This window comes from Zeugodacus cucurbitae, chromosome 2 (assembly GCF_028554725.1).
Source record: "Zeugodacus cucurbitae isolate PBARC_wt_2022May chromosome 2, idZeuCucr1.2, whole genome shotgun sequence".
Classification (NCBI taxonomy): domain Eukaryota; kingdom Metazoa; phylum Arthropoda; class Insecta; order Diptera; family Tephritidae; genus Zeugodacus; species Zeugodacus cucurbitae.
In genome coordinates, this window is record NC_071667.1 from 31,483,266 (window position 1) to 31,507,097 (window position 23,832).

At 34.3% G+C, this 23,832-nt stretch overlaps 2 protein-coding genes across 6 annotated transcripts; one reads left to right on the plus strand and one right to left on the minus strand.

Moving 5' to 3' along the window:
- Ankfy1_0 (rabankyrin-5) lies at positions 1 to 17,803 on the minus strand. Of its 3 annotated transcripts, none has more exons than XM_054225550.1 (7): positions 17,646 to 17,803; positions 16,857 to 17,590; positions 4,046 to 4,180; positions 3,902 to 3,996; positions 2,214 to 3,076; positions 724 to 2,146; positions 1 to 278 (listed from the first exon to the last, which is right to left on the minus strand). In XM_054225550.1, exons 1-7 carry the CDS (start codon positions 17,647 to 17,649, stop codon positions 140 to 142), a joined length of 3,393 nt encoding a protein of 1,130 aa, XP_054081525.1. In that variant the 5' UTR covers positions 17,650 to 17,803; the 3' UTR covers positions 1 to 139. The 3 variants fall into 3 exon arrangements, with proteins under 3 accessions (XP_054081525.1, XP_011188184.2, XP_028898379.2); XM_011189882.3 differs by having other exon boundaries at positions 724 to 2,149; XM_029042546.2 differs by lacking the exon at positions 17,646 to 17,803 and having other exon boundaries at positions 724 to 2,149; positions 16,857 to 17,380; positions 17,448 to 17,588.
- Positions 9,545 to 14,363, plus strand: LOC105215766 (uncharacterized). Of its 3 annotated transcripts, none has more exons than XM_011189881.3 (4): positions 9,545 to 9,681; positions 11,636 to 11,708; positions 13,615 to 13,847; positions 13,980 to 14,363. In XM_011189881.3, exons 1-4 carry the CDS (start codon positions 9,679 to 9,681, stop codon positions 14,193 to 14,195), a joined length of 525 nt encoding a protein of 174 aa, XP_011188183.1. In that variant the 5' UTR covers positions 9,545 to 9,678; the 3' UTR covers positions 14,196 to 14,363. The 3 variants fall into 3 exon arrangements, with proteins under 3 accessions (XP_011188183.1, XP_011188182.1, XP_028898384.1); XM_011189880.3 differs by having other exon boundaries at positions 9,571 to 9,806; XM_029042551.2 differs by lacking the exon at positions 9,545 to 9,681 and adding an exon at positions 9,926 to 10,249.
- Positions 17,804 to 23,832: the final 6,029 nt, after the last annotated feature.

Genomic DNA, 23,832 nt, shown 5'->3' on the forward strand with positions numbered 1-23,832 from the left:
TACCATATATGCATGTATATAAATTTTATATAATATTTTTATTCATAAATAAAGACATACTATTTTAATTAGTAATTTTTTAGGAAACAAAATGTATTTACATATATGTACGTGAATAATTAAAATAAATTGCTTGTGTTCATTGTAAAGTATGTATTCCTCCTTGTAAAACATCAAAGCAAGTGCAGCACACACGAGTGGGTTTATTCAAACCAAATTTAAGGATTGGAACATCGTTGTTTGAGCATTTGGAACATAAAACACGCCCACAATGACGGCTAAAATACATAAATATATTAATTTTAGAAATATGTTTATATTATGTATAAATTTCAAAAATATATTTGGTATACTAATAATATTATATTTAATATACGAATGTGATATTACCGATAAAAAATCGGCGAAATCAGTTAGCAACCACGCCTACTTCCCATCTGATTCATTCATTTCGCAATATATAATACAACAATGACAATACCATAATAAAACTCTGCGCTAATACTATATTGTCGAAATCAGAATATAAGATATAGTCTGATGCAGATACCGAACGCGTGGACCTCAGTGCCTATGGATAATTTTGTTTGCCGAAAATATAGGTAATTCTCTGAGATATTCTATAGAAATTTGGTCATTTCTATAATTGATCAAATAAGTTTCACAAAATAAAACGCCGCTAAATTTTATATTTTATCAGTGTTCTTACGAAATTTAACTTACCAGTGATGTTTCCGAATTGTTAATGAAAATTTTATACGACATTCTTGACAGACGTCCGATTCGGACCATGGGGATTCTTGTGGCAGCTGATCAAGAAGCTTGTGTAAAAGTTGATCTGTAGCCAACTTAAAATTGAATATGTTAACGCCGTCTCGATTTTCCATACCAAGGCACGCCCCATACTTCACTAAGGCTTTGCATAAAGGCGACTGGCCTCTCATGAAAGCTAGTAGTAGAGGCGTATTCCCATCGGAATCGGGTTTATTAATAGGATATTTTGGCATACATTCAATGAATAGATCACATATGGCAGCCGCTGAATTATCTTCTCCAGTGCGGCATAATTCATGCAGTGGTGTTCGTCCTTTGTGATTTACAGCTTCCGCATCAATTCTTGATTCTGTTAATAGTTCTCGTACAATACTTAAATATCCCCCACGAACAGCAACATGTAAAGCATTATTTCCATCACCATCAACTGCGTCGTAGTCTGCGTTATTCTGCAATAGTGCTGATAGAGCAGCTAAATTACCCCTCTCAGCAGAAATATGGAGAGGTGTCTTTTGAGTTGCATCTCTTTCACTAACACGTGCTCCTGCCAGAATCAATGTTCTCATTATCATTTCATTTCGCGAAGATGCAGCCAAATGTAAAGGTGTAGACTGATTCACATCATGAACTCTTGAATTGACATCTACTTGGACAGATAATAAGAAAAGAACTCCTTCTATGTCGTCTTTTAATATGGCTAAATGAAGAAAATTACGTCCACGATTATCCATTTGTTCTGCCGCGTTAGGTAGACGTTCCAAAATGCGTTCTGCGGCTTTATGATTTCTAACAAAAAGAGCTTGGGCGAAAGGGGTATTTCCTTCATGGTCTCGAATTCTTAAATCAATATTTGGGTGGCATAATAAAATAGAAATAATTTCTTCGTGCTGGTTTCTTATTGCTATGTGAATAGGAGTTTGGTTGTTGACATCTAATGCATTCACATTCGCACCATGATCAATTAAAGCTTGCAATACTTTTGTTAAACCCCAATGACAGCAAACATGTAATGGAGAAGCTTTGTCATTAGCTTCGTCTCCTCCTTCCCCGTTTGGACCAGCCTGACGGGGTGAATCAATATCGCATTGACTCTTTATGAGAAAAATTGCTATTGATTCTTTGTTTTCATCTATTGCCCGATGTAGCATAGTTTGCATACAGCCTTCTGGTCCAGTATCCCAGCAATCTGTATCCACACCGTGCCGCAGTAAGATTTGAGCAATATCTTCATATCCAAGTTCTAAGCTTGTCCAAAGTGGTGGATCTCTCTGGTTGTCATTAAATGACTTTAAAGACACTCCTTTAGCACATAAGTTATCAACTACTATCGGCAAATGAGCGTATATAGCCAGCTGGAGTGGCGATCGTTTGTCTCCTTTTTTAAACCGATAAAAAATATTAATATATAAAAATAATAACCTATTTAATAATAGTTATACCAGTTAGGAAATTTGCATCAGCGCCATGTTGTAAAAGCAAAATCGCAGTGTCCGTGTCCTTATTTAAAATCGATTGATGCAATAATGTCAGATCGTCATCGTTTCGAGCATTAACATTCGCTCCTCCATCTATGAGAAGAGAAACTAAATGGCTACGTCCTAATTCTATACTAAGGCTTAATGGAGTATTTCCCTTATCATTTTTACAGTCAAAATTTGGCGATTTGCCTGAAGAACAAGATTTTTGTTTTACAATTTCTTTTAAAACATCAACGGCATTTGCTTCTACAGCTATATGAATAGGTGATCTCATTTGAGATTTGGAGAACTGGGCATTGGGATTAGCACCGACTTGTAATAATTTTGCAACTAAATTTGATAAGTGCATTTCTGCAGCTATATGAAGTACAGTAAATCCTGCAGCGTTAACGTGATTAATATCTGCATAATCCGTTAAAAAAATTGCCGATTCCTCCAAACCCTTCTTTGCCAAAACTTGCATCAAATTGTCCTCAGTAGAAGCTTTGATTGGGTTGACGTTCGCTCCAAGTTCAATTAATTTCAAAGGTAATTTCCATGAGTCCATTTTATTTAATAGCCACAATTCTAAGGCGGTGTTTTCATTATTGTTTTGCAAGTTAATATTTATTTCGGGCCTAGAAACCAGCATATCAATTATCTTGTTGTTACCAGACAATATTGCTGCATGTAGTGAAGTTTCTCCCCGATTATTTTGTATATTAATATTTGGATTTAGAGTTAGCAACTTTTCACCAATATTTAATATGGACGCGAATTCTTCTTGATCAGTTCCAATAGGATTATACTGAGAAATCATATGTAAGGCAGTGTTTCCCGATTCCCTGTATATAAAAATCAAATAAACTATGTATATATTATATGGATATGTTATAATTAATATTCTAAATAAAATATTATTATATCTAGTAAGTTGAAGCTGATCTTTTTACGCAATGCTATGCAATTTTGCTCCTTCTTGTAAAATAATATTAGCTAAAACATTTGTTTCAATATACCTTAAGATTTATTAATACTAAAAATAAATACAATACAAGTATTAAACCTAGCTAAAAGCACAAAACTGTATTTCTAGTGTGGCATAGACCGTCTAAAAATCTATAACTTTTCAAGTCCCCAGATATCGAACATGAGCAGCTCAAAGATTGCGGATAATTTTTTACTGAAAATATCGGTAAATCTCTCGGATATTCCAAACAAATTCAAAGGAGATGTGTTTCTTCTAATTGTGAGCCTTTGTATCAAAATGGGCAAAATCTGTCTAATATTTTTTCTAGCCCCCATATATGTATGTACCTCATAAACGTTAAGTTATAATCCCATCGCTAAGATTATGTGATATGTTATATATATAAGTATAAACGGAAAATAGGATCAATTTTAGAAAATTGCCATGATATCTCCCAACAAAAATCTGTCCACAAAAACTTTAACGGAAAATGAGGAAACTAATGCTTAACAATACTGAAACATACTAGAACCGTACTTAATGACATTGAAAAGTCAGCGAGCGTTATTGGTGGCAAAGAGACACATAAAACATAATTCAAATTTCACATAAGTACGCTGATGGAGACAGAAGGCTCAATCAGATTAATATTGTCATTATTTTGAAACAATATTACTTAAATTTAAATTGGAATACGCACCTTGCTGTTAAGTTCAATTCACAACCATGATCCAACAAAAAAGTTGCCGCAAACTCGTCGACATTTTTAATAGATCTCATCAATAATGAAAACCCCTGGAAAGTAAAAAATCGTACAGTCTATTTAAAACATGTGATTGCGTACCTCTGCATCATACGCATTAATATCTGCAGATCCATTTTTAACTAGAGTTTGAGCAATGGAAATGCTTTTTGCTGTCAACGCTAATTGTAGTGGCAGTTGGCCTTGATCGGATAAAGAATTACAAATTTCGGGAAGCTGAAAATTAATAAGAACAGTGAAACAACAGAACAACAAACATTTTTAATAAATGTCAAATACAATTTACAGGTTACATAAAGCAATATTCTTTCAAGAGAGTATAAAATTATATTAGTATTGTCCTTTTTGACAATAATTTGGCATTTGAACAATTTTTATCATTGTGAATAATTTATACATATGTATGTGTGAAACAAAATTTGGTAGAACTAATGCAAGTGGCGATAGAAGTTTTCATGAAGTATCCGCATACTCTCTTTTACAAATTCAACTGGATAACTGAATAATATTGTAATATGTATGTATGTGATTGGCGTTGCAACCGTTTAGCCGGTTATAGCCGAATCGACGATAGTGCGCCACCACCTGTTGGCAAGAGTTATTCTGCGCTGGATTTCGAGGCTGACATTGTTCGTGTTGTTGATGATGGTTCCCAGGTATACGAAATTATCTACGACCTCGAAGTTATGACTGTCAACAGTGATGTGGGAGCCAAGACGCGAATGCGCCGACTGTTTGTTTGATGACAGGAGATATTTCGTCTTGTCCTCATTCACCTCCAGACCCATTCGCTTCGCCTCCTTATCCATGCGGGAAAAAGCAGAACAAACGGCGCGGTTGTTGCTTCCGATGATATCAATATCATCGGCGTACGCCAGCAGCTGTACACTCTTGTAGAAGATTGTACCTTCTCGGTTTAGCTCTGCAGCTCTTATAATTTTTTCCAGCATCAGGTTAAAGAAGTCGCACGATAGTGAGTCACTTTGTCTGAAACCTCGTTTGGTATCGAACGGCTCGGAGAGGTCCTTCCCAATCATGACGGAGCTTTTGGTGTTGCTCAACGTCAATTTACACAACCGTATTAGTTTTGCGGGGATACCAAATTCAGACATCGCGGCGTAAAGGCAACTCCTTTTCGTGCTGTCGAAAGAAGCTTTAAAATCGACAAAAAGGTGGTGTGTGTCGATCCTCTTTTCACGGGTCTTTTCCAAGATTTGGCGCATGGTGAATATCTGGTCAGTCGTCGATTTTCCAGGTCTAAAGCCACACTGATAAGGTCCAATCAGTTCGTTGACGGTGGGCTTTAGTCTTTCAAACAGTACGCTCGATAGTACCTTGTATGCGATATTTAGGAGGCTGATCCCACGGTAATTGGCGCAGATTGTGCGATCTCCCTTTTTATGGATTGGGCAGAGTACACTGAGATTCCAATCGTCAGGCATGCTTTCTTCCGACCATATTCTGCAAAGAAGCTGATGCATGCACCTTATCAGTTCTTCGCCGCCGTATTTGAATAGTTCTGCCGGTAATCTATCGGCCCCCGCTGCTTTGTTGTTCTTCAAGCGGGTAATTGCTATTCGAATTTCTTCATGGTCAGGTAATGGAACCTCTGTTCCATCGTCATCGATTGGGGGATCGGGTTCGCCATCTCCTGGTGTTGTACTCTCACTGCCATTCAGCAGGTCGGAGAAGTGTTCCCTCCATAATCCCAGTATGCCCTGGACATCGGTTACCAGATTACCACCTTGGTCTCTACATGAGGATGCTCCGGTCTTGAAACCTTCGTTAAGTCGCTTCATTTTTTCATAAAATTTTCGAGCATTCCCTCTGTCTGCCAGCTTCTCAAGCTCTTCGTACTCACGCATTTCGGCCTCTTTTTTTTTTGTCTGCAGATGCGTCTCGCTTCCCTCTTCAGCTCTCGGTATCTATCCCATCCCGCACGTGTTGTGGTCGTTTGCAACGTTGCGAGGTAGGCAGTCTGTTTTCTCTCCGCTGCGAGACGGCACTCCTCATCGTACCAGCTTGTTTTTTGTCGTTGCCGAAAACCAATTGTTTCGGCTGCAGCGGTACGCAGTGAGTTTGAGATGCCGTTCCACAGTTCCCTTATACGGAGATGCTGATGAGTGCTCTCAGAGAGCAGGAGTGCAAGTCGAGTAGAGTATTTCGTGGCTGTCTGTTGCGATTGCAGCTTTTCGACGTCGAACCTTCCTTGTGTTTGTTGACGGGCATTCTTTGCTGCTGTCTATATTTGGTCCTCGGAGCGTACGCACGTCTAAAACACAGGAGACATGTCTTCCGTCTATCACAACGTGATCGATTTGGTTCCGCGTGTTTCGATCAGGAGACAGCCAAGTAGCTTGATGTATTTTCTTATGCTGGAATCTGGTACTACAGACGACCATATTTCGGGCCCCAGCGAAGTCGATCAACCTCAGGCCGTTTGGCGATGTTTCGTCATGGAGGCTGAATTTTCCGACTGTTGTGCCAAAGACACCTTCTTTACCCACCCTGGCGTTAAAATCGCCAAGCACGACTTTTACATCGTGGCGGGGGCAGCGCTCATAGGTGCGTTCTAGGCGCTCATAGAAAGCATCTTTGGTCACATCGTCCTTCTCTTCCGTTGGGGCGTGGGCGCAAATCAGCGATATGTTGAAGAACCTCGCTTTGATGCGGATTGTGGCAAGACGTTCATCCACCGGGGTGAATGCCAGGACTCTGCGACGGAGTGTCTCTCCCACCACAAATCCAACACCAAATTTGCGCTCCTTTATATGGCCGCTGTAGTAGATGTCACAAGGACCCACCTTCTTCCGTCCTTGTCCCGTCCATCGCACTTCTTGGATGGCGGTGATGTCAGCCTTGAGTCGTATGAGGACATCAACCAGCTGGGCAGAGGCACCTTCCCAATTAAAGGTCCGGGCATTCCAGGTGCATGCCCTTATATCATAATCCTTAAAACGTTTGCAGGGGTCGTCATCAAAAGGGGGGTGTCTCATCCGAGGCTTTCGTAGATTTTTCATTGGTACTTCGTTTTTATGTGGTGGGTCCCAAGCCCTACGCACAACCTCATAAGCGGGCTTCGCCTTCTCACTTTAGCTCGCCTTCAAACGGATGTCTGTTGGCTACCCAGAGGATACTTGGTCTAAAACCGGAAGTCGTGAGCTGCTTGAACCATGTGGAGAAGAATCGTTTCTGGCCACTCCCAAGTGAATGACAATCAAAAACTTTCCTCACTTGCGTGAACTTCTACACATGATCCCATCCTCCCGTAATAATACATGTTAAATTAATTTAATTCTTTAATTTTTAGTACTCTCGCAAGAGAGTTAGATATAGGGTTAGACATCCCAAATAGGTCAGGGTGAAGAGTATATTTGAAATCCGGATGTCTGTCTGTCTGTCGGTCCGTTTGTGCAAGCGATAAGTTGAGTAAAAATTTATGTATCATGATAAAACTTGGTACACCTTGTTTCGTGGCCGCATGAGAGGGTTGGCAATCGAAATCGACAAATTGTCACGCCCACAAAAAGACATTAACCGAAAAAATTAATATAAAATTAAGCCATAAATGAAGATATAGAAACGCAATTTGGTATAGAGCATTATATCAGAGAAGGGCATATTAGAATGGGATTTGTTTCAAAAAGAGGGCGTGACTCGTCCTCAAATAGGTTTTCTGTATACTAAACACACCAACATTTTTGTAGTCAATTTCCTTAGGTACTCGAATATATATCATGAAATGACGAAAACAACGGATAAGTACTTCGACCATGGGAGGTGGGCAAATTTTAAGTTGAAAACTACTAACGGTGTTTTAATTCAGTAAAGAAAAACACCAGAAACTCTAAATTTTATGGTATACTATCTCTAGCCCCCATATACATAATATTCGGATTTTCAAACTTCCGATGAGCTATATACCGTAAATATCTGGTAATAAGTGAGAACAAAACTAAATGAAAGTATAATCTTGGATTTGGTGCACCAGTCCCCGTATACTATATATACTTACTTTCGTTATTCCATTGGACTTAATGATAAAGATATTGGAATAATTGTGTTATCTGGAACGATTTTAGTTACTGGGGCGACAAGATTTGAGGCCTTTTTTTTTTAATTAGCCCAAAATAAACTCTTTTTAGTGAATAAAAAAAGTAATATATCGCACCGTTTACGAGATATCTAGCGTTGAAATTATATTAACAGCAGCCGATGCGTGCACTTATGCACTTATGCACTGATGCATGTGTTATGTGATTGATTGACAAGATCTTTCGCATAGATCTACTTTCTGCATTGGCTCAAAAAATATTCCTTGTCGAGCCAAAGTGTTTATTTTGAGCTACTTAATATAAAAATGGCCTCAAATCATGGCGCCCAGTAACTAAAATCTCCCCTTTTATCTTAATAAAATTAAATATTACATATAAGTATTAAAAATTTGGTTATACCCAGAATCTACATCGGTATCGGCCAATTCTTTGCCAACTGGCCAATTAATCGGAATCGGATAAAAATTTAAAATATTTTTACATACTAGCTGTAATCGATTGGTCACTTCTCTGCTCGCTATCTTTGGGCGCTGTTCGCCTGTCAAAAATTGTATATGTGAAAGCAACAACAAAATTATATAGTTGAATTCGTGCAGGAGAGTATGCGGATACCTCATTAAAAATTCTATCGCCGCTTGCTGAGTGCTGCCAAATTTTGTTTTACTTATGTAGACTATTCACAATGGTTAAAAGGACTCAAAAGACCAATTTTAGACAAAAATGACACTACAAATATATATATTTGTTGTTTTTACTTTGAAATACATTTTAATTTATTAAATAAAACATAATACATAGAAGAAGCTCGAAACAAAGGGATAAAAAATATTTTTGTCCACATTTAAGTATTTCTCCACCTAAGAAAATGGTGCAGCACTATTGTGCATGATTAAGAGGACATTTTAGCGCAGGCTTGCCCCATAAGTGCTGTCAATCTGTTTGAATTACAGAATAGTGCGTTCTATTGGCTTCTCTATAACGGTTAGCCAATCGATGACAGCTACTAAATGTGAAATCTATTGCTATTGCAGATATCAAAATCTTTATCTGGGTATTTATTATCTTAACATAATCATTTGCTAAATATATGATTACTGTTATTATTCGAACTTTTATTATTCGATTTTGGCAACATATTTTTTAATTTTATATTATTAAAGATTTAAATTTGTCCGAAATACACATTGACCAATTTGAGGGTGCTTTTTTCAGTAATCAAGTATTTACATGTATGTACATATGCCATACAAATTATAATTGAAATACATTTTGAATCTCACTACTCTAAATTACAATTTACCTAAAAAAACATGAAAACATCAGACGCATCCATTAGCCGAGGCCATTTCGCACATATTGCCGTTCTGAATATTTTGTGAAAATGAAAATATAGCTGTCAAACTCCCAAAGTGAGAGTTCATTGCATGCAATAGTTAGCATAACAAATTGCATGCCATCTATGTTATACTATTAGAATGTGCAATCTCTATAGGCAATGTGAACAGCAGAAAAGATGTCATACTATAACATTTTGCCTGTCGAGATAACCTGTTAAGTGACGAATGCAGAGTAGTGTTTTTGGGGGGTGGTATGATGACAATTTAATTAAAATTTGAACGTCAGAAGGCAGGCTGAATTATACTACTACACAAAAGCGAAATGGTATCGGAATGTATACGAATATATTTTAACAGATACGATAACACAATAGATAAGATTTCAACAAGCATAGTTTTGTTTTGTGCTTACATACATACTTAGTTTCTTACTGGATTTAGAATATGATGGTACCTTTTTTGTTATTAGATCTATAATATCAAAAAACGTAATAATAACCTGCTATTGATTAGTTCTTATCCAATATGTATTAAAACTATATTATTTCAAAGAATATTTGTAATATGTCTAGTATATGTGTACGTTGAATTTGTATATAAATTATTATGTAAATAGTTATTACCATCTCATGGTTGTGGTTTGAAATACATATTATTGTAATTATACGATATTGGTTTTTCATAATTGGTTATGTAGAAAACAGACACATATATTAAATGAATTACGTTTAGATTTATAAATAGGTGATTCATCATTTGAATGAAAAGCTATGGAGGCAAGCGACTAAATCAATCCTAATTTGACTGAAGGCACGGCAATATATTTGCTAGGTTAAAAAGTTGGTGGTTCTTAAAATTTATCAGTTTTAACTCTGACAATAGAAAAATAGATGGTAAGAGACTATGGGGCTAACTTCCAACTTTTAATTATGGGCGTAGTCCATAAGCATCACAAAAATTTTGGTTTATTAATTTAATTCAATGCAATCTTTTTTTCCTTTGGATTGATTAATGTAAATGCAAAGTTACAATTTCTGTTTTTTTTTTATGATGGATATTTGGATGATAATTAACTCTCTATCGAATTCTGATCAGACTCAATAACACTACAGGAAAGACGCAGAAAATTTTCGCACCAAGAATTAAAAGAAATAACCTTTCCCAAAATTGACCGCCCCGCTCTAAAGCCGACCCTAATTTAATCATAAGTAAAACATGTATGTTCGTCCTCGAATTTCAAAATTTAGCTTACTGGAAATACTATTATTAATACTAGTATGTAATTTGCCAAAAATATATGAATATTCAATATTGTCTTATTTCAATTTTTCCATCAAGCTCGTATGACTGATGATATAAAGTGTGACGTTGGATCTTTGGAAAAAAAATAGTTAAAAATTTTATCTTTCCAAAAATTCATAGTGCGCGAAAAATTGAATATGTTACCTTTTTATTGCTTATTCAAATATATACGTATTTTAATTGAAGTATTTTTTCATGAAGATTTATATTATTAGTAGAAAGGTTACTTAACCACATTCACAATCATACATTTGCAAAAATTGGATCAGTATTTATGAAAACCTTGCTTGTTCGAGTCTTCGACTTTTATATATTTTAATTTATTTATTAATTTTATGAATGTTTATATTACCTACAACTTGTTGTTTTTCTGGAATAATTCAAAATATTAGAACGCTGTGGTTTACTGCTTCATGACCAGGTTATTCAAACATTTTTATTTACTTTCGTAAAGAATACAATGAACATGTGTATGTAAGATGCAGGTTGCTTTCTGCGTTGTAAATTTGTACTGGACATAGTCCAATTTCCTGAATTTTAGTAGATTAGTTTTGAACGGCGTATTGTTAACAACAATGGAGAAGAAAAAATGTTCAAGTTCGAGTTAACGTGTTTTAGAGTTTTCACGAGTGCAAACTCAAATCTGCACAATTTTTTTAAGAAATAATACTGATTTGAAGTAACAACAGTATTCAAGAAATTATATTTTATAAAATAACAATTTCTTTCAAAATTGCAGTACAAATTGAAAAATATGACAACTCAACTTTCTCTTATATAATTGTTCACCGAGTATTTCATACTTATTCAGAATTGGTGTCCTTATTCTATGAACTGATCTTTACTACATAAATTACTCTATGTTACAATAATTTGCACTGTGTAGTCGTTTTATTTGAAATTATTTATTTTTTTATGTGTTTACCAAGCCTCATATAAATTATTTTAATCACACAAAACTCTTTGAAACGAAACAGATCGGGAATTGGCACCTCAACAAAATATTCGTACATCTTTCTACTATAGGATTATTGCTGCTTTTAATAACAGGTTCGTACAAAAGTTATAGCTTAAAGAAAATTATCAATAGTTTTAGTTAGATAGTACTAAATCCACATGAAAATAAAGACGACGTACGAAAAACTCCGGAACAATTTTATAGCAAAATCTAAAGCGTTGAAATTTGGTCATCATATTTTGATGGCAGCCAGATGTTGAAAATCGACCGAAATTAGTTAACAAGCACGCCCATTTCTCATATAACACAATTCTGAAGTCCATCTGATTCATTTACTTCACAATATATAAATCAAGCACGAGTAAAGATATTGGTAAACAAATTTTGGACAAATACTGCATTGTGGGACCGCTCTTCTAAAAATTCTCGAAGTCAGACCTCAGAGGCGGTTACTCTGTATTGCAATACGATAGAAATATTGTTCGCATTCGTTTTACGCATAGAAGCAACTAAGTAAGTTATACTCTCACATTTTATTTATTATATAATTTCTGGTCAGATTTTACTCGCCATCAAGCTACATTATATTCAATATTTAATTTAATTTTGCTATCACATATCACACATAGTATATATATTGGAGCTACACAATTTTAATATAGTGGCACAGAAATCCACTGCTAGAAGAAAAATATTCTCTCTGATTTTTTTTAGCACATCTGAGAGATTTACCTATTTTTTCGGTAAAAAAAAATTATCAATAAACAATGTGGGCCTTATGTTCGGTAGCTGGGGCCTTGATAAATTATAGTCTGATTTCTTAAATTTTTAGATGAGCTATGCTACACCTCGAATGCAGTTTTTGTTCAAATTTTGTATATTATTGTACATCTACATTAGGGCCTAATTTATACATATGTATATGGAAAAGTGAACGAATGAGATGCAATTCCAAATTGTTTTATATGGCAAGTAGGTGTGGTTGTTAATCGATTTCACCCAGTTTCAGGATAAAAAATAAGAATGTCAAAAGAATACCACGTAAGGAATTTGATTGAAATTGATCGGTTGGTTCCTAAGATATAGTTTTTCGCACAATTGTGGGTGACGCCACGCCCATTGTCCATTTTGTGAACCAAACAGAGTGTAAGAGCAGTGCTGTATTCAAAATACTTCGCGGAACATATATATTTGGGGTACTCACAAATTGTTATAAAATGGCGTAAAATCATTCAGTTTTAAACTTTTACACTGGTTTAAAAAAAATTGTTGTTGCGCTATGTGTTCTGTTCGTTGTATATTGAAAATAATCAGCTTTTTTCAGATTTACACAACAAAACTATAACGAGGTGTTCACCACTATCGTATTTTTTAACATTTTATTTTACGACATATCTCCACAACAACTTATGAGTACCCTAATTGTTTTTTTAATCGAAAATTATTTTCACATTATAAACAAAAACATGTTTGTGTATTTATTATTGCTTTAGTAAAATTTCAGTTAGTAATCCCCAAATCTTCTCACTTAGATTGTGTTTAGCTTTATTTTTTCAACAAACAAAGGGTGTTTTTTTAGACATATGGCTTTCAAGAAGAAATAAAACGTATATAATATAATGCTTTGCAAAGAATTTCGCTTTATTATGAAGATAAGTGTTTGCCAATATATTTTAATAATGATTTCGAGCGATTGAACGCCGCGGCTGGCTCGAATAAAATCCAGTCGAAAGGTCTAATTTTCGACCATTTTTTGCAGCAATAGGGGCCGTATGTCTGCAGTAAACGTTGTTTCGGAGTAAGTCTCTCATTAGGAAATGCTAACCAAACCGAGTATAAATCAAGTAATAGCTGTCAAAAAGACTAACTTCGAAAATAGTATTGCTTAATTGAAGGCCACACGTCTAAAAAAGCGTAACGGATGCTAGTGCTTTGTGTTCCCGATTATAATGCATGTATGATCTGATTTATTGTGTCTTAATTTGTATTTCATTTTAGATTACACCGCAGCGATAAAATGCTTCAAATGCAGCGTTACTGTTGAAAAAAGTGATATACAAAATACTACAGTTTTCACACCAGCGTGCACCAAATTTGATAAGTCTGACGATTTTATCGTCGATTGCCCATTTTCGACAATGTGTTTAAAGACTATTTCAACACTTCATTTGCAAAACGAAAAACTAAATACAGTTATAAGAGGGTGCGCACCGCAAAAAGATACTAAGCAGGTGTGTTATAATAAATATATTATACTCTTTCTGTTAATTTAATAATACCGATTGAATGAATGATAATATGTCAAAAAAACTATATTTTATACAAAAAAATGTATGCGAATAAAATAATACAATAATTTACAGGTCTTTAAAAATCGTCGATGGCAACAAGAACATTCGGTGGAAGAAGTATATGATGAAGGCTGTATTGAATTTAAGGAAAACCATCTCTCAGCTTCCAGTAAAACACACTGCTACTGTCGCGGTGACCTATGCAACTCAGGACCAGGGAAAATCTTTGCTAATCGAATACTGCCTACAAGCTTAATTATACTTTACTATTTATTCCGCCAATTGTAATTAATAATGTGATTAATATTAATTAGCATATATTCTAAAGCTAGACTTTCTCATATTTCATAAAAATTTATATTATATGTAATTTGTTATATAATACAATTTGTATATTTAATACCTATAGTAAATAGGTAATATTAGTAAATATATTTATAAATACATTAGCTCAGAGATTTATGATTTATTATTATCAAAATATAGAAATAGTGGGTGCTTTTACGGTAATGCAAAAAAAGGTCTTGCGGTGGACATCATAACTGATGACTATATATACAAAAAAAATCATTCGTTCATTAACTAGATAATTTTATTTCAAAGATGTGTACAAATTTGAACGAAATCGCTTCAGAAATCGTGTCCATTGAATTGAAAAATTTAGTTTTGAGATAAATGCTTTTAAAGCTTTGAATTCATACTGACGTGGCCTGGTGGGCGGATTACTCGGATTGATTTGATAATTAATATTTTTTTTAATTTTTGAAACCCACCTAACCTTAATGCAACCTGTTTGAAACAGCAAAGACGGCATAGGGCTTGCGGTGGACATCATAACTGATGACTATATATACAAAAAAATCATTCGTTCATTAACTAGATAATTTTATTTCAAAGATGTGTACAAATTTGAACGAAATCGCTTCAGAAATCGTGTCCATTGAATTGAAAAATTTAGTTTTGAGAAAAATGCTTTTAAAGCCTTGCATTCATACTGACGTGGCCTGGTGGGCGGATTACTCGGATTGATTTGATAATTAATTTTTTTTTTTAATTTTTGAAACCCACCTAACCTTAATGCAACCTGTTCGAAACAGCAAAGACGGCATAGGGCTGATTTATGCCCAAAAATAGCGCAAATTTTGGAACGAAGAAGAACTAGCAGCAGGAAAAGAGACTTAATTCAAATCATACTATGTAATTCAAGCAATATCTTAATATTTTTATGAATATTATTTTATATACATACATTTCATTTTTTTTATTTAATAATATATACGTTTTTGTTCACTCGTCTTTTAGTTCATAAATACAAAATGTTTCGATTGGCGATTTCGAATAAGTCCTTGCAACAGCATCAGCTAGGCAAACTACACAAAGTGGCCAGAATTTTATGCATTTTCGAAAATGCTTCATTTTCTGATTAAATGCTGGACAAAATTCAACTCAGAAATTTTTCGAATTCACAGCCATTAGTTAAAAGTTGGTAAACTAAAATGTTAACTGTCGGTTAACTAGTACTTGATATTTACAGTATAGAGTTTACCTAATATTTCTCGTCTAAAAGGTCAAGAAGCGATTATCGGTACTAAATAAATTCCAAATTGCTTATAACCAATTACAACACGATGTAGTTGCTAAAAAAGTCCAAAATATGGATATAATCTAACTTTTCTTCTTGAATAAAATTGGTTGGCCAAGCTTATATGACAGAAAGTTGGATGTTCGAAAAAAATAAAAACATTATATTTCGAAAAACACTGGTACAATTCATGAAAAGCTTGTGTGTAAATATGCCAGTATTTTTTAAATATAAAAATTTATTTTTTTTTCAAAAATCTAACTACGAACGCTTATATCATCTGTCATATAAGTTTGATCGAAAAATATTATATGCTATTAAAATAAGTAGAAAATTTTGATTATGTCCATATTTTTACTGTTTTGATATACTATAATTAATAATAGCGTTTCCAGTAGCAATATTTCGAAATTCAAAGACGAATATTTAGATTTTGAATCCAAACTTCGAAAAACATGTTTTACTTATGACTTAATCTCTTAGAAAAAAATGATTTTGCCCAATACCTAGAAAAAAGTCAATTTTGCCAAATGTTATAAACCATTAAATTACATATAGATATACAGTGGAACTTCGATAACTCGAGCTTCTATAAGTCGAAGATCTCTATAACTCGAACTTTTGAATTGGCAATAGCGTTTAGAATTAAAATTTCATAAAACATTGCTTCCATAACTCAAACTTCTATAAGTCGAAGTTCTCCATAGCTCGAACTCTTAAATTGGCAATAGAAGTCAAATTGCATACAAATTTTTCGATCAGGGCATAACACAAAATTTAAAATTTTAGTAGCAAGGAACAATGTTAAAGGAGTCCCTGTATTCGAATGGAGGCGAACAAAAAATATGATATTACATTTATAGATTTCATAAATCGTGTAACAAAGGCATGGGATACAGGCGTTAAGAGCCAAACAATAACAAAGTGTAAGAAACAAAATTACATAATACACGTTTTAAAACTTTTTGCGAAGTAAATAACTAAAACTAAACTAACTAAAACTGGGTAAATCTATATTTTATACCTTTTTGAAAAATTTATGTTTTAATGAAAAATTGTATAACTCTAAGTTTTTTTGTGGATTATGGTGATTCGAGTTAGAGAATCTCGACTGTATATTCAATTTGTATACTTTAACCATTATTATTTCCGCTACCCATTTTTAATACATTTAAGCCCCGAAGTCCGAGTCGTTTAAACTAAAATTTTTCAACACAAGATAATTTCTATAAAAAAAACTAAGAACTTATTAATTTTTTGTTTTCAACCAATGTTTCTCTATAAAACCAAGCAATATCCATGTATTCAACACATAACATATAATTAATAATATAGATGCACATATACACTTTATTTATTATACTCACTTTGCTATCATTTTCTACCAAGCATAGAAACACGACATCTTCTCGTAGTAACCGCACTGCAGCATGTAGTGGATACTTAGTTTTGCTTTTTAACATTTTAAATAACAGTGCACCGGACATATGTTCAAAATCTTGTGAAGTTAAATCATCCCAATGCGTTGAAATCAAACCTGAGCAATATTCAAGTAGAGATTTTGCTCCAACTTCCTCAGCAACACAATAAAATGTAACACATGATCGAATATTAGCCGAAACCACTAAAGCACGCTCACATAAACCCATTAACCCTGGCAACTTATAAGAATGAGCTGCCCGTAGTAATCCCACAGCAATTCGGTCGTTATCTAAATCAGCAATATCAGTATATATCCACCGAATTAGAGCGATCCCGATATCTTCTTCGAAATTACTCAAATCAAGTTCATTTCTTGCATTCAAAAATGTTTCACTCCATTCATCAGATCTTGATTGCAGAACAAATTTGTGAGCCGGTATGCTTACAGCGCCAATTCTTATGCATATGTCTGAATAAATAGTTTTATTATAAAGAGAAGCCACGGTCATAACCAAACGAGATGCAAAACCGCTTACAATAGGGTCATCTTCTAATTTTATAGATATCTTGTTGTATTTTTTTTCAAGTTCAACATACTCTCTTTGTAGTTTAGTATACTCCTCTTTTAATAGAGCTATGTGTTTTTCCAACTTTATAACAACTCCCTTATCTTCTGTGCCTGTAATTGTAATATTACTTAGTATTCAACATATTTCATAAACAAACAAAATTACTCATTTTGTAAACGCTAATAAGGCTTGTGAATGTAAAATAAAAACTGTTCTTGTTGTTTATTTATTTGAAAAACATCACTCGGATTCATCAATTTAGTACAAATAGTGAAGAGACTGTATTGCTAAAAACGGGGTAATGATATACTAAATTATCGATATATTATATATATTATTTTATACTCGATTTCTTAATATTTCAGTTTATGACATGATATAAATCAGAAATCTGTGAATTAATCGGTGAATCGCCAGAGAACCGTAGCATATATGTATATATGTGTTAGTTTTCAATTAAATTTTATTGTGCATATAAACAAAATTGTGCAAAAATTAAAATGCTTATTTAAAGCAAATATTAAACCAATTGATATAAAATAAGTATGTGGAAACAATTTAGTGAAGTGTTAGTGTATAATAAGCGCATTATATAAATTAAAAGTTAACTAATAATCGAAATATCGCCACATAAAATTTATGAAGTTTTCAATTTTAAATGCGAATATATTGAAAACTATAAGTCTTCTGCGGAAACTATTATATATATTCGTAAACTGGAGATCGCCCTCTTTCCAACCATACCCATTTTAACCCTGAAATCGGAGTATACTGTACTAAAGTTTCCCCTTATTTTCTAATAAATTGCTAAAATTGGTCCCACGCTTTCAGAGTCGAAATGGATGTTGTCGATTATAGCTTTGACAGAACATATTTTTAATCCCGTTTAACTGCGATAATCGGGATTAATTCAGGAGTCAACGAAGTTAATTCCGTTGCTAAATCCGAACGTTAGTAGGTTTTTCGGCAAACATTAGGCGTGTTTTATGGAAGATTTATACCTCTGACAGACAGTGGCGTTAATTGTAACTGCTTCAATCGGGGTTAATTCGAAAGTTATCTCAGTAATACGTTAGACAGACGGCAGAGTTATTCCCGATTAACTGCGCTTTTAATCAGTTCCAATTTTGTGGGGGACAGACGGCAGCAAAGCGAGTTATAAACTCACATAACAGCTGATTGGCAATAATATTTCCATTTTGGTGAAATAAAATTGGATAGAAAGCAATTATTGCGGTTGTTAGCCGCACAAATAGTACAAAATCACTAATTATTAAAAAATAGGCATAAATACGTTATTATTAGAACTTCCATTTTAGAAAAAATTAGCATGCGTATGTTTTTGTTTACATTTAACTGAAAAACAGCTGTCAGTATTGCATATTTTCATTCACAATAGATAAAAAGCGACCATGTTTAACAATGTTGCCAACGAAAATGCCACGAACTCCCACTAACAGCCCTATTCTGAAAAAACCTCATAACTGAGTTGTGAGGAAAAATTTGTGAGGTTTCTTATATGACGTATATTTTGTGAGTCTATTCTGGCTCGAACCTCATAAGAAAAAAGCTTAAAAAGTCACCAATTGAGGTGAAAAGCATTTTGCTGTCAAACAGTTGTTTCAAGAGAAATAAATTCAAAATAAATACAAATTGATGTAAAATTTGTAAACAAATGAAACAAATGAAATTGCGTATTTACAGTCGAAAGTTAAAAAACAAAAGAATTATAAAACAAGTAAGGAAGATATGGTTTTTGACCCATAAGTGGGCGGAACCAAACCCATTTAAAATTTTGTATACCATTTTGAGAGCAGCTCTTCTGTACCATCTTTACAATAAAATTAAGGTTTCTGGTGGTTTTCCTTACTGAACTTACTGCATTTTTAGTAATTTTGAATATAACCTTTGTATGGGAGGTGGGCGTGGTTATGACCCGATTTCCTTCATTTTTGGACGGTATAAGGTAGTACCTGAAAGAAGCGACTCTAGAAAGTTTCCTTGATATAGCTTAATTAGTTTGCGAGATATGTACAAAAAACATAGTAGTGGGCGGGGCGCCCAATTCCCCAAAAAAATTACATCCAAATATGCCCCTTCCTAGAACAATCCTTTGTACCAAATTTTCGGTTATCGCCATTTTGTGGGCGTGGCAGTGGTCCGATTACGCACAACTTTGTTGCGAGAGTATAAAAATAACCTTGGTGTAAACCATCGTCTATAGAGGCTGTGCGTCAGTGTCCTTTGCTTTACAAAAATAATGCGTCCTTATCGGATCGTAGATGTGGTTGGCAGCAAATCGCTCAACAAATGAAAATGCAAGGTACGTCCATATTGCTCCAGATTCGGTTAAACACAATTATTCGATAACTGAACTTTTATAGAGACCCTTTTTTCAAAGAACAATTCCTCCATGCTCGTTATAGCACGCAAATATTTACACATTTGTTTCCAAATATTGCTAAAAACCAAAACAAACACAAATATTTTTGTATTGTGATGGCTGCTTTCACACGTCACAGATATTTGAGAAAATTGTGAGCATTACAGCTTTTGAATTTTCTCCAGCATAAGGTAATCATCACAAAATCCAAAAACCTCACAATAGTGAGTGTGGTGATTTTTGTGCGGGCATGATAATAGGGCTGTAACTCTCTAAAATTTTGAGGATTAAATGGGAGTTAGCAAACGGAGTTAACTGAGATAACTCTCGAATTAACCCCGATTTAAGCAGTTATTCCGAAATAACGCCGCCGTCTGTCAGGGGTATTAACTCCGTTTGCTAACTCCCATTTAATCCTCAAAATTTTAGAGAGTTAGTGGAAGTTCGTGGCATTTTCGTTGACAACATTGTTAAATATGGCCGCTTTTAACCTATTGTGAATGAAAATATGCAATACTGACAGCTGTTTTTCAATTAAATGTAATCGAAAACATACGCATGCAATGAAATTTTTCTAAAATGGAAGTTCTAATAATAAAGTATTTACAGTGAAACTTCGATAAGTCGTAACCTCGATAAGCGAATAACCTTGATATTTCATAGTATTTCTTCGGTCCCTAGAAAAATTCGCGAAAAATGTATGTATTTCGGTCTCTTTGATAACTCGTATTTTTCTTGAGACAAAAATTGAAAAATGTGTATCAAAAGCCTCTACAACTCGTATTTTTTTTTCACAAAAAACCGTACGTGACGAAAACATAGTACGTTTTTTAACCGTTATTATTTTACAGTTACGGTTATTCATAAGTTTTGCTTTGTTGTCTACAACTAGCGTAGATTAGTATCAATTAGGACGCAAGATGTCAATTTCTCGTATGTGCAAAATATTGCCAATTAAAAAAAAAAGAAATTATTCTTGCCGTAAAAAATGGTGAAAAACAAGTAGAAATTGCGAAAAGATTCGGTATTGCGCCATCTACTATCACATCAATTTTGAAAAAAAGTGATCTGTATTTGGGTTTGCCCTCAAACACCAAACGTAAGCGCCAAAAATTACCAGAATACCAGGAATTAGAAAAGAGAGTACTCACTTGGTTTTTGCAATGCCGAGAATCTAATACTATTCCAGTTGGAGGACATTTACTAAAAGAAAAAGCAAAGGTGTATGCCGCAAAATTGGGCTTAACGCTTAAAATAACGGCTTCAACGCAAGTAATGGCTGGTTGGACAATTTAAGAAGAGAAATAATGTAAGTTTCAAAAAAGTTTGCGGTGAAAGCGAGGCCGTTGATGATGAAGTGTGCGTTCAATGGAGAGAAAACATTTAAAAGTTAATAGAGAATTATGAGCCCAAGAATATTTTCAACGCGGATGAAACGGGTCTTTTTTACAATTGTCTTCCTGATCGCACTTTGTCTTTAAAAGGCCAAAGTTGTCATGGTGGCAAATTGAGCAAGGATCGTCTTACTCTGTTGCTTGCTGCAAATATGGATGGGTTAGAAAAATTTAAACCATTAATGATTGGTAAATCCATGAAACCCAGATGCTTTAAAAGCATCATATGCTTTATCGTGCAAATTCAAAGTCATGGATGACACGTAATTTATTTCTTGAATGGCTACAATTGGTGAACCAACAAATGATAAAACAAAATAGAAAGATTTTATTATTTATTGATAATTGCACCGCCCACACTGCAATGGAACCTTTGAGCAAGGTGCAGACTGAATTTCTCCCACCTAACACCACTTCAGTTTTGCAACCACTCGACAAAGGACATAATCAAAAGTTTCAAAACATTGTACCGTAAAGAAGTTGTTGTTAAACTGCATCGAGGAAAAAAAGGATTATTCCATTTCGATTTATGATGCAATGAATATTGCTCATAAAGCCTGGACAAATATCAGTAAATCGACTATTAAAAACTGTTTTCGAGCTTGCGGTTTTGTTAAGGATCAAAATGTAGTCGTAGTCAGGGAAGATGTACTTCACATAGCAGAGTGGCCTCGTGTTCTACAAAATGCAGAAACACGTGTAAACTTTGATGACTACATTCATGTTGATGATGAGTTGGTGATTACTGGAAGCCTCAATGATGATGAAATTCTGGGTTTCGAAAACACCGACGATGAAAACGATGAAACATTTGAAATTCCCTCAGTTTCCACAAAGGTTCCGAAAGCTTCAATTGAGAATTTGCGTCTTTTTTTCATGGCATCAAATGTTGAAGACATTATTTTTAATGACATTGTAAACATTGATAATACCATAGATAAAATACGCCAAAATAATGTCCGTCAAAAAAATATTACGGATTTCTTTTAAAATGAACACTTTTCTTAATTTTTTTGTACAATTTTTCAAAATACATACATACATATATTGATTGAATAACATATGTACTTTATATTTTTAAATTTAAATATGTACAATCATTTCTTGTTTTTTATGTAAAATTGAAAAAATAAATAAAAAAAACTCTATAATTCGTATATTCTGTATGTTGCCTGTATAAGTTGTATAACTGGATAACTTGAAAAACTCCATAACTCGTATTTAAATTGTGGTGCCTTGTAAATACGAGTTATCGAAGTTTCACTGTATGTATATTTTTGTAGTACTTAATGACTTTGTACTAATTGTGCGGCTAACAACCGCAAAATTTGCTTTCTATCCAATTTTATTTTACCAAAATGGAAATGTTATTACCAATCAGCTGTTTATAACTCGCTTTGCTGACGTCTTTCACCTACAAATTTGGAACTGATTAAAAGCGCAGTTAATCCGAGTTAACTTTGACGTCTGTTTAGGCTATAAAGCACTCCTATTGTTCAAAATTGCCAGTTGTAAGCTATTGAGAATGAAAACAAGTATCAGCGATTGCAATTTTTCAATTAAATGTAAACAAAAACGTAACGGAACAATGCAATAACATAATTTTTCGGCAGTGAAATCTAAATTCTCATATTATTATTAGACTTTCGTTGCCTTGCATATTTGTCTCGTAAACTACTAAAGCTATAATATTCAAACTATATAGAGTCATTTCCTTTAGCTACTTTCTTATATAGTCTACTTCCCATTTACCACAATTTTGAAGTCCAACTGATACGTTCACTTTACAACGTATAAGTCAAGCAACAGTGTAGATATCGTAACAATATTTTGCACAAATACTAAATTTCTAGTGAGACATCTGTTTTGCCAAAAATGTCGTTAAATCTCTCAGATAGGCAAAAATACTTTATTTCTAGTGTGGCATATATATATATATATATATTTGGCGTAGGAACCGCTTTAAGCGATTATAGCCGAATCCACCAGAGCGCGCCACTCATTCTTCCTTTTTGCTTTTTGGCGCCAACTGGAAACACCAAGTGAAGCCAGGTCACTTTGCACTTGGTCTTTCCACCGGAGTGGAGGTCGTCCTCTTCCGCGGCTCCCTCCAGCGGGTACTGCATCGAATACTTTCAGAGCTGGAGTGTTTTCTTCCATCCGTACAACATGACCTAGCCAGCGTAGCCGCTGTCTTTTTATTCGCTGAACTATGTCAATGTCGTCGTATAAATCGTACAGCTCATCGTTCCATCGTCTGCGGTATTCGCCGTTGCCAATGTTTAGAGGACCATAAATCTTGCGCAAAACCTTTCTCTCGAAAACCCCAAGAGTCGTCTCATCGGATGTTGTCATCGTCCACGCTTCAGCGCCATACATCAGGACGGGAATAATGAGCGACTTATAGAGTTTGATTTTGGTTCGTCGAGAGAGGACTTTACTTTTCAATTGCCTACTCAGTCCAAAGTAGCACCTGTTGGCAAGAGTGATTCTGCGTTGGATTTCAAGGCTGACATTATTGGTGTTGTTAATGCTGGTTCCCAGATAAACGAAATTATCTACAACTTCAAAGTTA

Bases quoted from the DNA above. Each gene is read 5' to 3' on its own strand.
- LOC105215766 (XM_011189880.3), top strand. The intron at 11,709-13,614 runs GTTCGTACAAAA...ATTTCATTTTAG, and splicing joins ATTGCTGCTTTTAATAACAG to ATTACACCGCAGCGATAAAA. The intron at 13,848-13,979 runs GTGTGTTATAAT...AATAATTTACAG, and splicing joins CGCAAAAAGATACTAAGCAG to GTCTTTAAAAATCGTCGATG.
- Ankfy1_0 (XM_011189882.3), bottom strand. The intron at 3,077-3,901 runs GTGCGTATTCCA...TTTTATATACAG, and splicing joins GAATTGAACTTAACAGCAAG to GGAATCGGGAAACACTGCCT. The intron at 2,150-2,213 runs GTATAACTATTA...GGTTTAAAAAAG, and splicing joins TGATGCAAATTTCCTAACTG to GAGACAAACGATCGCCACTC.